The 12,965-nt window shown below is 34.4% G+C and overlaps 1 protein-coding gene across 1 annotated transcript in view; it reads left to right on the forward strand.

The window, feature by feature from the left end:
• The window catches only part of PXDN (peroxidasin), an 86,930-nt gene that overhangs the window by 52,607 nt on the left and 21,358 nt on the right, over positions 1–12,965 (forward strand). Inside the window, exons 11-16 of the mRNA XM_075145142.1 lie at positions 744–860; positions 2,055–2,213; positions 4,627–4,739; positions 5,746–5,902; positions 9,597–9,705; positions 10,142–10,299. Of these exons, the coding sequence (XP_075001243.1) occupies positions 744–860; positions 2,055–2,213; positions 4,627–4,739; positions 5,746–5,902; positions 9,597–9,705; positions 10,142–10,299 (813 nt within the window). The remainder of the gene's footprint in view (positions 1–743; positions 861–2,054; positions 2,214–4,626; positions 4,740–5,745; positions 5,903–9,596; positions 9,706–10,141; positions 10,300–12,965) is intronic.

Genomic DNA, 12,965 nt, shown 5'->3' on the forward strand with positions numbered 1-12,965 from the left:
CAATATATCAAAAGCCCTCCTATATATATGGAGAATATTTTTTGCAAATGTTTTCATGCTGGAACTTTGAATTGCAAAACATTTTGAGTAACCTTTACATTTAAGTTTGTTTCTGTTCTTATGTTAAGATCTCTAGTTGGCGAACAGTTTAGGTTGCAAATGCTTTGTTAATGAGTTCAATTTTTAAAGCTATACAAAACAACTTGTCCATGTGATTTCTTCATTTGTTATTCACCAATGGATGATTGTGTTTTGAGAGCTGAACAGATTACTTCTCATGCTGATAATGCCATCATGTTACTGCAGAAATTGGGACACACTCCACTCATTGCTTTCCTTTTGTGTAAAGAAGAAAACAAGCAGCTCAGGATGGTTTTGACTACATTGCATTTTCTTCACAATTTAGCTGAGGATTTTTTGAGAGAAAGAGAAGAAGATATTTTTAATCCAGGGAACACTGTGTGTGTGATTCTACAAGTCTTACCGTACCTCTTATTTTGGATCTATTGCAGTAGATCCCAGAGGCCTTCACTGACAGGGCCAGTGAGAGAGATGTTCCTGTTGCACAAGTGGCTGCCCTAACTCTCTGCCCTATAGCAGTCACAATATAAAAGAATCCCATTAACATCTCTTTTCCCACCAATATGAGCTATTCAAGTCACACAGGAAACAGTACATAATTTCAGACATTTGTGCATTTTTCAGTTGTTTTTTTTTTAACCAGTTTATTTTCTCTTCTGTAGCTCTACCTCAGTTTACTGTCACTCCTCAAGACAAAACAGTGATTGAGGGACAAACTGTTGACTTCCCTTGTGAAGCACAAGGCTATCCCCAGCCTGTTATTGCCTGGACTAAAGGAGGTAAGCATGTTCCGTTTTTACTTTTATTTTTACTAGAATAGTTTAGGTGTCATTTTGGAATCACTCATGCATTGAAAGGAATTGCACGTATTCGTTTAGATGCTTCAGTCTCTGAAGGCAACAGGGCTCACCTCTTTCTGCTTTGGCTAGAAAAGGCAAGGTGTCCCACAGAAGCCAGCTGCCCAAGCATTTTTCTTGATTCAGTAAAAAGAGAGTCACTAAAATATATGTCTCCATAATAGCTTCCTAATAATAAATGTTTAAGAAATATGAGACAAATCACATGTGGCAATACCTATCACTGCCAGTTTACTGCAGAAGAAATGGAGATGACTCATTAACTGGAGATCTGAAATTAGGTGGAATGTGCTCTCTTCAGAAACCAGAACAGTCCAACCTGTAACGGGCATCAGTATAACTGCATTTCTGTCACTTAATGTGGGTTGACAGGAACCCTGGGGTGCACTCTGCTGACTGTTTTATCAGGTTGTGGCTGTAAAGGCATTAAGCCAAATCCAGCGGGAAGAAATACTGTAGCGGATGTTTTATCAGTAAGTAAGTATTCCAGTTAAATCAAAAGCTTTAGCAGGCGAAACAACTCTTAGGAAATTCTAAATTATAGTAGATAAAGCAGATTTTTAACAACTCTTGATCATTTTGATGCTGATACTGTCCATGTTTCTCCCTCTACCAAGATTGCTCCAATCGAATGAAATGTCCAGAAAGGAAGAATAGGGTACAGACACTGATGTGCCTTTTATTTCATTTTTATTATATTCCATTTTTTCAGTGCTGTATGTATTTTTCTATGGATTCTCTAGATGGCCTAGGCAGATGAGATGAATTGTGTCTTACACACATGGCAATAATATGAAATGAACAGTAATATCTGTTGGTGTTCTTCTGATGATGCCTTCTCATTCGGATGCTTTATCGTGCTCCTTAAATGAAAATATTTATTTCTACCACAAACAGAGAAGAGGTCAGGATTATGATTGTATGCATATGTATGTTTTGTTTGCTTTGCGTGTTTATCTTCTGAGAAGTAAAGGCTTCAAACTTTTTTTTTAAAAGACTTTAATTTTTTCCAATGTTTTATCAAATTTAAAATCTTCTGGATTTCCCTTTTTCTGACACAAAGGGACTTTGTTCTGCACTGATATAAATAGCAAATGCTGTTGCTCTGTGTTTCAGGAGGCCAATTGTCTGTTGACAGAAGACACTTAGTTCTATCCTCTGGAACCCTAAGGATTTCCAGAGTTGCTCTGCATGACCAGGGACAGTATGAATGCCAAGCTGTCAACATTATCGGATCTCAACGAATTGTTGTATACCTGACTGTACAGCCTAGGGGTATGTTCTCCATATACAAGCTGCTGGGAAAAAAAAAAACAACATTTAAGCTTACACTTAAATACAGAGTACTGTGTTTGATTTATTTTTTTTCCTAAAGTGTAAGATTGAGAATTAATTATTTTTGATGACACAAAATGTTAGTATGAAGTAGTTTAGAATTTGTTTAAAATTAAAAAAGCTTTTGAAAAAGAGCTTGAATAATGCTTGGCTTTTCTTCAGGACTTTTGCTGCATTTTACAATGATTCTAAGTTGCTGGTTTTGAATTATAAGGTGTTTTATTAGTTTTTATAAATTGAGCATGTGGGACAGTGTGCCCTGACAGACTTTGTTCAAAGTCATTTGGAGACTACATAAGCTTACAACTAAACATGGGGTTTTTTGATAAAAGCTTGTTAGAATGAGGCTATATCTTTATCTTTTGTTGTTTAGAAAACTTGCTGTTCAGGGTATTGCTAACATTTCACATTTCTGATCATTATTTCTGAGAGTACCTATTTTTAGATTCCAGGTGGTTTTTAATAAATAACATGTATGGATACTTACAAGTATTTGTACATAGTATCATTCCTTTAGAACAGTCTGTCTTCTGGGAAAGAGGTTTATCTGATCTACTCTTTTTTATAAAGAATGGAGGTTTGCTTTGTGGATGACAGTATTCCTATGCTTGGGAAAGTATTTTGTTTTGTGAAAAGACTAGTTTCTTATAATGCTATTCCTATGCTATTAACTAAGTAGTGTTATTAACATAATGTTTTGATGTCCAGAGACAGAACGCTTTATTTTAAAACAGCAGAATGACCTTCACGACGAAAAGTCATTCCTTATACTTAAAATAAGTTGACAGAGGAAAAAAAAACCCACTCCATTTTTCTTGTGCTTTTCTTCAAGTAAATTCTAAATAAGATACTTCTAGGATTAATTAGAATCATATTAATATTTATAATTTAGTTACTTTGGTGTTTAACTAAATTCAAGGAGATTAAACATTTAATTCAAAGCATTTCTTGTTAGTGACCTCATTTTAAACAGTATTTTAGTGAAAGGGGCTCAAATGTCTTCCTGAGTTTAGATGTTTCTCAGAAAAAATTCCACTGATTTTTCTTAGTTAAGAGTAGTACCGGGAGATTGATTTGTCAAAATCGAGATTTTTTTTTCAGTTATATAAAATTGTTGACTAAAATTCCATAAAAGAAAACTCAATTTTAAAAAGTTGAGTAAAGTTTAATAAAATTATTTTTGTGTAACTCAGGTTGCAAAATCCAGTCACCAAAAGGTAGTAAATACAAGATTGAAGGCTGCATATGCAGCCTGAAATTGGAGCTCTCCATACATTCATTGCAATGCTATTTTCAATTGTGCAAGAAGATAAAACTTTTTCTTCTGGGCTTCTAACAAAAGGACTGTTCGTCTGAGGAATGCCTAGTCACTGTGGCTAAATCTGTATTAATGAATAGAGATTAATGGTCCAGGTCTGTTTGTTGGCATGACACGGCTCACATCCACAGAGCCAGACTCTCTTACCTCCCAGTGCTAGATGCCTGTCTCTGGATGCCTTATTTGAAATGGTTTCTGGTCCTTGATAGCCATTTGCGTACAAACAGTTTAACACCAGCGCCAGATTTGGTTGGTAGTATAAATGTATGCTGGCCATATAGTTCTCTGTAAAAGCACAGCCCCCTCCCAGTCCCCCAAAAATACTGATATGTTACAGCAGAAATACAATTTTTAATGTCTTCATAATCTTGTATGTGATTCTTATGATGATATCTGAGTGTTGGATGTCAATCCAGATTTGAAGGAAATTAGGATTAAAAAATACATTGATTTTCTTCACACTGGGTTTAGGTAACTGTGTACCCTGTGTCCTCAAAATTGAAGGTGATTTTTTGATGTTTTAAGGTGTAGGGCTCATTGCTGTCAGGGGGGGTAGGAGGTCTGTGAAGGCTTAGCACCTCAGCACCCTGTCCCAGTCGGGCTGGGGGAGTCACGGTTGAATGTGTTGTGGAAAGTTTTGCTTTTATCGTTTGAGAAATATTTAAAAAATTAAAACTTTAAAAAATTGGCAGAAGTTGATGGGATATTCATTCTGGTGACTTTGTTCGGATTTAGCTTTTCACAGAAATTTTTTTCAGAGCTTTTAATTTATGGAACTTAAGTGTTTTTGGCAACTACTAGCCTGTTTTGTTAGAAGTTAAGACTACTTAAAAATCAGCCTGAAGCAGACATCAGGAATAAGGAATTTTATCTCTAAGACAAACTTATGAGCAACTAAAAACTTGCAGAGAGAATAGGGATATAGATTAAGAAATGTTGGGTAACTGAAAAAAATAGAGAGTGCTGACCTCTATTTAGATCATCTTTTGCACAAGTTGTATTTCATACCTTGTCAATGTATCATTTGCTTTTTAGTGACTCCTGTATTTGCTAGTGTTCCCAGTGACATGACAGTGGAGGTTGGCACAAACGTGCAGATCCCGTGCAGCGCTCAAGGAGAGCCGGAGCCAGTAATTACATGGAATAAGGTACTAGATATTTGTTTGGTTGTTGCAGATAGGCAGTAGCCTTTCCATCTCTTCATAACTAGCTATTTACAGTGCACATTGTCACATTATTACTTGCTCTAGTGTCTGAAAACATTACCTGAAGTTCGATCAGCAAATATTCTTTAATACAGAGCATGTATATGGATACCAAACCTGAATTTTATATACATAAAAAATATATATATGGTTGTGCAAATCAGTATACAGACCAGTTAAAATTCATAATGTAGGCCTTAAAAGGCCTGTGTATTTTAGTGACAGTTCTGTCCGAATATCCTATTAATATTCACACTTTCAATGATATTATAGTTATAAAGCAATAAAAAATACTGTATTGCTGAGCCTTTTGACACTGTTAGGTTGACACTTCAACCAGGACATGTTTTGGTAACTCTTTGGTAACCTCTCTGTGGCTTTGATTTCCATTGATGCAATAATGGTTATGTCAAACTATTAGTTAGAGTTATTAGCAGAGTTACCGGTGAATTAATGGGTTGCTAATATTGATCTTCCATTTTCCTGATTACCTTCTGCTCTTCAATTAGTAAGCATTAGAAAATGTACTTTAATGTACTTAAATAGCGTCCAAAAGCACAGCACATGAAGAATTGATACATATAAAGCTCTTGAGATCTTTTTTAGTTGGTTAATTTTGAGTAAAATCGAATGTATATGTTCTCAAGAGGTGTTATCTTATTTTTGGATCTTAAATTTTATGTGGTGAGGACCTATAGCTATACTTTGATTTATAATAATGAGTACTTTTAAAAGTAAATAAATACACTGTACAATTTAGAAGTAATGCAAGTCCTCCTGTCAACATAACAATGTGTGTGTTTTTTATATGTTTATCTAAATCTATTTGACTATTATCTTGGCATACAAAATAGAAATATGAAATAAAATGTAAAAATAAAAGAAGACAAAAATTCAGGTTTGAAAACAAAGAGTGTTTAGCATAACTAAACATTGTGCTTTGCTGCAGGATGGAGTACAGGTAACTGAGAGTGGAAAATTTCATGTTAGTCCAGAGGGATTTCTTACCATTCGCGATGTTGGAACAGCTGATGAAGGTCGATATGAATGTGTTGCCCGGAATACCATAGGATACTCCTCTGTTAGTATGGTGCTTAGTGTTAACGGTAAGGTATTTGAATCAGAGGTATGAGTTAGATGATTAGTTTTAGTCTAATTGCTTAATTTGTAAGATGCAAAAAAGTTAATCAAATGTTAAATTCTTTCTTTTATTCATATTTTTCATTTTCTCCCATAATCTCTTTTTTTTTTTTTTTCATTTAATTCAGGCAACTATCTGCACAGATGTAAGATGGAAATATGTCAACCAAAATGTCTTTAGGAGTTAAGCTTCAAAACAAACAATGCTTTGGGCTCCAGTTAGTCATACTACTTTCCTCTTGAGATATTATTTGGACCTATTAGAATTTGCTAGTCGAATACGGAGTCTAATCTTGACAAAAAGTCCTATGGTATCTTTAAAGGGACACTTACAGCACTTGGTTGAAAATTAGGCTGCAACCATTGTGAAAGAATTCAGGAAAGTAATAATGATCTTAAGAAGCTAAAGGAGAAAAGGAGAATATTTGAGCTTATTCTAATTATTTGAAAGTAATAATGGCAAATAATAGTTATCAATTATTAATACATAATAATAGGTAATAAAGCAGCCAAAGAGGCTAAGGAAATAACTTTGTTACACAGATTGACCCTAATGCTTTTCTGACTTATTGAGTAAAACTGCTGATTTGTCAGACTCATTTTGATGGAAAATATTAAGGAAACTGTGTGATTTTTTGTCTTCCAGTAGAAAATATGACACAATATTTTTGTATCATTGAAAAATGAGTATTGAGCAGTGATTTTTTTAACATATTGGATATTGTTTCCCAGTGTTATGTCTGATGTTCTGTATTTTGTTTACTAAATTCATAAATATATATCAATGATTTTTCTAAAATATTGATTACTATCATGTCAATCACATGGTATCAATAAAACTGTGATGTTCCTTGGCTTAAGTTGCTTTCAGTAGACCATCAATCTATCCCTTTCGCTATCAAAAATAATGTTTCTTCAATCTGTAAAGATGATTTCTGAAAGAAAACTTGCAGGGCTGCGAATCATTCAGTAAGGTTTCATCTACAAATATGAAGTCTGTGAATGAAAGAAAGTCCATAAAAATCAGTTTATCTTGGTTACTCTGGAGATGCATAGAAAAAAGTTTGTTGGTTTTTTTTTTAAAAAAAAAATAAAGACTAGCCAGATCTCAAATCAATAAGAGCTCTGAATGATGAAACCATGAATTGAACATAACCCCAATGGAAACCAGTTTCATTCACTTAGTGCAGGTGTCAACTGCTCATTCTCATCTGCTGAAATTAGCAAACTACAAAACTTGGTGCTAGCTGATGTGCAGTATTTAATTGTAATGTGGTTATTTTTCTTGTAAACTGTAGCGTTAATAAACCTAAAATTAATGAAACTACCCTTGATTAATTTGCATTCAGTCTGAAACTGTAAATGATGTTTCTCCTTAAAACTAGTGGGATATCAGACACTGTTTCTCTATGTTTGCTATAAAAATGAAGCTGTCAGAGAAGCAAGGAGGACAAGTGAACAGATTATAAGCACTGGATACTTGCTAGCTGGATAGTATTAATAATGGCGTAGCCAGAAATGCCTAAAAACTTGCATGTCAACATTTCTTTCAAACAAAGTTAATGTTTTATGAATGTTCCTAATGCATAAAAATCTTTTCTTAACATTGAGACAGAATAAAGGCAAGTGTGTAGAAGTTGGGGGGCAGGTTTTGCTGGCCATGTTTGATAATGTTTTAAAGATGCTTTTCTTTTGCCATTTTCTTCTGCCCTTTTCTGTTGTTTTGTGAAAGTCTCTGGATTAAGTGTAAGGCAGGATGTGTGTGGTATAAGTTTTCGTTGCTTAAAAAAATTGCCATTTTTCTTCCCCCTTCCCCCCCAAAAAAAAAGGCTTGCAGGAAGCTTTACTTTTAATATTTATCAGTTTAAAAAGAGAACTACTGGCAGCAAATAGTCTAAACAAAAATAAAGTACAGTATAATTAACATCTGACCAAGGTTTATGATTCAGCCCACGTGCACTATTAATTGGAAACGTAGCTCTGCAAAACACGTATCTAAAGTGAACACCAAGATTATGTCTATCGTAGGCAGCACTAGGGAAGGTAACCAGCCACCAGATTTTTACGATCTGTAATGTTGCAGTGTTAAGATGGTTCATGGCACACAAGCACTCTCTGAAACAACTAAAATGAGGGTAGCAAACCTGTAAATGGTATTTCTCCTTAAAATAAGAGGCTTATCTGATAATGTTTCTGTATGGTTGCTATGAAAATGAAGCTGTCAAGCAAGGAGGACAGTTGGTAATTAGGACAGATCAGGGACTATTGCCATTAGGCACTGTGGAAAGGGTCACCTCGTTTTGGATGTTGGGAGCATATTGTCAGCAGCCCAAGGCAGCTGACCTCAGGGCAGAGAAAGGGGCTTCAGCTACAGCTGTAGAGTGCCAGGGACTGTTTTATTTGACAGTAGAGATGGTTAAGTTTGATTACCCTGGTCTAGACTCCAAAACTCACATAGACACAGCCTAAGCTGCCAGTTATGAGGGATTAATGACATACTGCCTAAAAAAGAAAAAAAAAGTCATGAAAAGCTTGCAAACAACTGTTTTTATGTCAGCTGATTTTGTACATCTGCTGATTTTATTCCAGTGTGTTTGCTTTGGACTTTTTTCCTACTTTACCCTTCTTCCTGTGTGACTTCTCCAATCTAAACACACTCTGGAAATTGTTAGCTGTTGCCCCTGGATCTGGTAGTTCTTAGTTTAGACTGAAAGGAAGATTATTAGCCCTAGATACATTGTACAAACATCCAGCTGCAACTGAGTACTGTATAAAAAGGCAGATGAATAGGCCTATGCATTAGTGAGTTTCCAGTATTATGCAGAATTCTTAAATAGTTTTTAAGCATGTGATTTTTAACATAGTATTAAAAAGCTAGATAATTTTAAAGTAGAAACCAAAGTAGTGATCAACATAAATACAATATTTATAGCTCTTTAAAATTAATGTGTGTTGCTTCCTTGACTAAGCTCAGGAGAGGAGCAATGTTAATTTACTGTAGCTATTTGGGAATATATAAAATTCTGTGGGTTTTTTTAAATTTTGGTTTTTTTGTGTTTTATTCATTTTTTTGTGAAATCTCTTTAAATGTATGTGATGCATGTGTTTTAAAAGGCAAACTAAGTCTGTCAATATTTTCCACTTGTAACACATTCCTGTAAACCCTTTAAAATCTTACATTGAATTCAGTACTAATTCAGTACTAATTGAAATAAAAGGGAATACTTGCATTGATTTCAATGGATATAGGTCATAGGATATAATCACCTGAAAACTGGTAATACACTACACCAGAAAAAAAACCTTAATAATAATAATTCATTTTTTCTTTTGTCATTTTTACTTTAAATTGTAGGACTAATTAATGGATAGTTAAACACTGTATGCATTTATCTTAACTTTATTTTGTTTTAGAATTATAAGCAAGCTGACTTTTAAACTTACATTAACTTCTGTTTTAAATGAATTTTGCACTACTGTAATATGCTTTGATAGAATTCCAAAATGGTTAAGAATTTTATATTTGGACGATCCAATGCTTAAAGAACAGGGGTTTACTTTGTACAACTGAAATGATGTCGTGTCTAGACTCTGTTTTACAGAAGTATCTTTTTGTGTGTGGCCATTTTTGCAATAACATGTGAATTCCTCTTTCTGTAGTCCCTAATGTCAGCCGAAATGGAGATCCTTTTGTACAAACATCAATTGTGGAAGCAATTGCGACTGTTGACAGAGCAATAAATTCAACACGTACGCATCTGTTTGACAGGTATCGCGTTCTTTTTTTTATATTGAGAAGTCAAAATTAATTTTGTATATACTAGAAATAATGGAACATTTATTAAGCAAGAAGCCATTTTATTATTTAAATGATATTGTTAACATCTGGTTAGTTCTGGGAATACTAACAGTTTAACATGTAAGGATTCCTATTGTTTAAACACTCCTGTTGAGATCTCTATTTGCTGCAGCAGTTTTTCTGCTGAGATAATGTATATTAAAAGGCTACTAAATGTTTAATTGCTGATAAATGTTTAATGTTTTATTATTTTATTAAATATATTTTTTTTTTGTTTGCCTTCCATTTTGAGATGAGTAACCAAGGTATGTACTAATCATGTTGCTGAACGTTTACATGATTTATGTAGTATTGTTATTTTGTAACTCCTGTGTACACTTACTGCTTTTTTCAAATTATCTATCAGTCGTCCTCGTTCTCCAAATGATTTGCTAGCCTTATTTCGATACCCAAGGGATCCATACACTGTTGAGCAAGCAAGAGCTGGGGAAATATTTGAAAGGACATTACAGCTTATTCAAGATCATGTACAAGATGGTCTAATGGTTGACCTGAATGGAACAAGTCAGTATTCTTTCCTTATTTTTGTGTGTTGAAGAGTATTTGCCTTCTTAAGTCATTATACTTCAATAGACGTTTATTTTCTGAGTCTGGGTCCCAACTGCAGAACCATTACATTGAAATCAGTGGAGTATTTGACTTTGCAAAACTTTACCAAATATATGTGTTGGCCCAATTCAGTCCTTGGTTTGCACATTGCTACATTATGGTGTAACTCAGTTTGGTTGAGCTCTCCGAGTAGGCTGTTTTTATTTTTCCTCATGTTGACATATTAGGGAAAAATTCATGTTCAGATTCTTCTACTGGTCAAATTTGGTATAATGGAAATGCATAATGCGTCCTGTTTGTTAATTCCCTGTGTGTTAATTCATTAGGACGATTGTTTCAAAGCAGAACAGACTTTTCTGTTTTGTGTTAAAAATAATCAGTATTTTGTTCATGTTTCTTTAAGTAAAACCATTTAGTGCCGGCGTGCCTTGGCAAGGAGAAAAGATGATATAACAAGAAGGATTTGTATACTTTACAAACCAAGGTTTCTGCATGTACCACAAAAGTATTCAAAGAATTATTTGCCACTTAGTCTATAAGTGCGTATCAAACTAAGCTAATCATTTCCTTTAACACTGATCTGATGTAATGAGAAATACAGTTTTTGCTGCTTTTTTAAATAGCAGAAAAATGCAAGGTTTAATATTTCTACCTTTTAGTTATTGAAGTCTAAGTTCAAATTCATGAAGTCCAGCTGGAGCATATACAACTAATGCGTGTAGATATGTGTGTGGATAGGACTGAAGCATTTGGAAATAATGATCGAGTTTTAGGAGAGCTTTTGAGACTTGAGACATAGCCAAAATCTACACTGAAAATCTAGAGGAAATATTTTTATTTATTATATTCTTTTTGATGTTTATAATTGAGTATTTATTGAACTTCCGAAAAATTTAACTCTGACCATGAGCTGGGCAAGTATTTATTAGACCAAAGACTGCAAGCTCTGTCGAGTACTGTAACATTTGCTAGTAAAAGAAGCTTGTTACTCATTATTAGAGCTGAGTAAATAATTTACGATTAATAGTTTACCACAAAAACTTATTCAAAATTCTTTGAAGGCTTGTGTTTTATAAAAGCAACCCGTTTTAATTTGGTTCTCTGATTAGATGCATATGCAAGTATATTGAATGTAATACTAGGAATATATGACATCTGATGTGTGAGAATTGCTTGGCTAATTTTCACTAGGATTTGTAATAGTTAAATTCAGTCACCTAAAGTTTACCAAAAATTGGCATTAAAGCATACAAATACAAATTAATGAACACAAAATCAAGCAATTTTCTGTGATACTGGAAGTTCTGTTCACAACCAGAGCTTGCTTCTCAGCCCTACAAAATCCATAGAAACCTTTTTTTTAGGGAAACTTGAATAGCAAAATAAATCTGTTTTCATTTAAATAGCCTAATGCTCAGATTTTAATACTTATATTTGTCCTTATTTGGTTTTATTTCAAAATGCAGAGCCCAATGAAAGGTGTTATTTAGCACTTTTGCATTGGGAACAGTTGAGAAACTTGACAATTTCACATTCAGAGACTTTTTTTAATGTAAAATCTTGGAATATCCCAAGGAAAGACTATGGAGCCAAATTTTCCTCTGCAATGCCAGACTGCATAACAAAAGGAATGGCCACAAATTGCTTCTTGGAAGGTTCAGATTGGATGTTAGGAAACACTTTCTCACCAGGAGGCCAGTGTAGCACTGGAACAACTTATCTAGAAAGGCTGAGGAGACTCAGTCTTTGGAGGTTTTCAAGCTGAGCTGATCCAGTGCTGGAGACAGCCTTGCTTCAAGCAGGAGCTTGGTCTGGGTAAGACATCCCTTCTAATCAATATTTCTATGACTCTATGAATAATCTTCCTTGCAGTTTGAAAAAAATATAGCTAATATTATGTGAATTGAGCTAGCCAGCTTCTGAGCACTGGAAATGCTCAGCGCTCAGCCTTTTAGAAAGCAGAGCTAGAGTTAGTGCCTACAATGGGAGGGGTAATTAAGGGTCTGAGACTGGCATTTGGCAGCCTCCACTCTGCTCAGAAAGCCATCGAATCTAATCCATAGATGAGACATTGTCTCCAACTTGAACTTCTAAACAGAGAAGCTGAACCTTTTATTTTAAATTGGTAATGAAGGTCATTCCACCCAAAACATTCATAGTCGAGTTTTGTTCACAACTTGATTTCAGAAATGTGGGTGGCAACCAGGATAACAACAGCAGACAAATGTTTCTGTAGAGACTGCATGAATAATGATCATAAGGAAAGAACTCCATGATGAATGAAGATCATTTGAAAAAGAGTGTTATTATAAAGAAGATATGTTTTCTGGGTGTAGTTTTAGAATTAAACTGCCCTAGTAGCTACCATATTATAATATGTTATCAATAATATCCTCAAAGAGGTTATTTTGCTGCATTACCCAGTGGCACTTACTGGTTTTGCTCTGTGGTTTATTTTTCTTTTTCCTAGTCTGGAGTATTCCATAAAATAATTTATGTATGTCTACAAGAACAGGTTAGTTTTGCCTAACGCGAGCACTAGGTCTCTAATATCTTTGCTTTGACTTGTAAACCACTCGGAGTACATGTAGCCTGGGGCTGAGAAAACATAGATCCCCTGA

The sequence above is a fragment of the Calonectris borealis genome, chromosome 3, assembly GCF_964195595.1.
Source record: "Calonectris borealis chromosome 3, bCalBor7.hap1.2, whole genome shotgun sequence".
In the NCBI taxonomy this organism is placed as follows: Eukaryota; Metazoa; Chordata; class Aves; order Procellariiformes; family Procellariidae; genus Calonectris; species Calonectris borealis.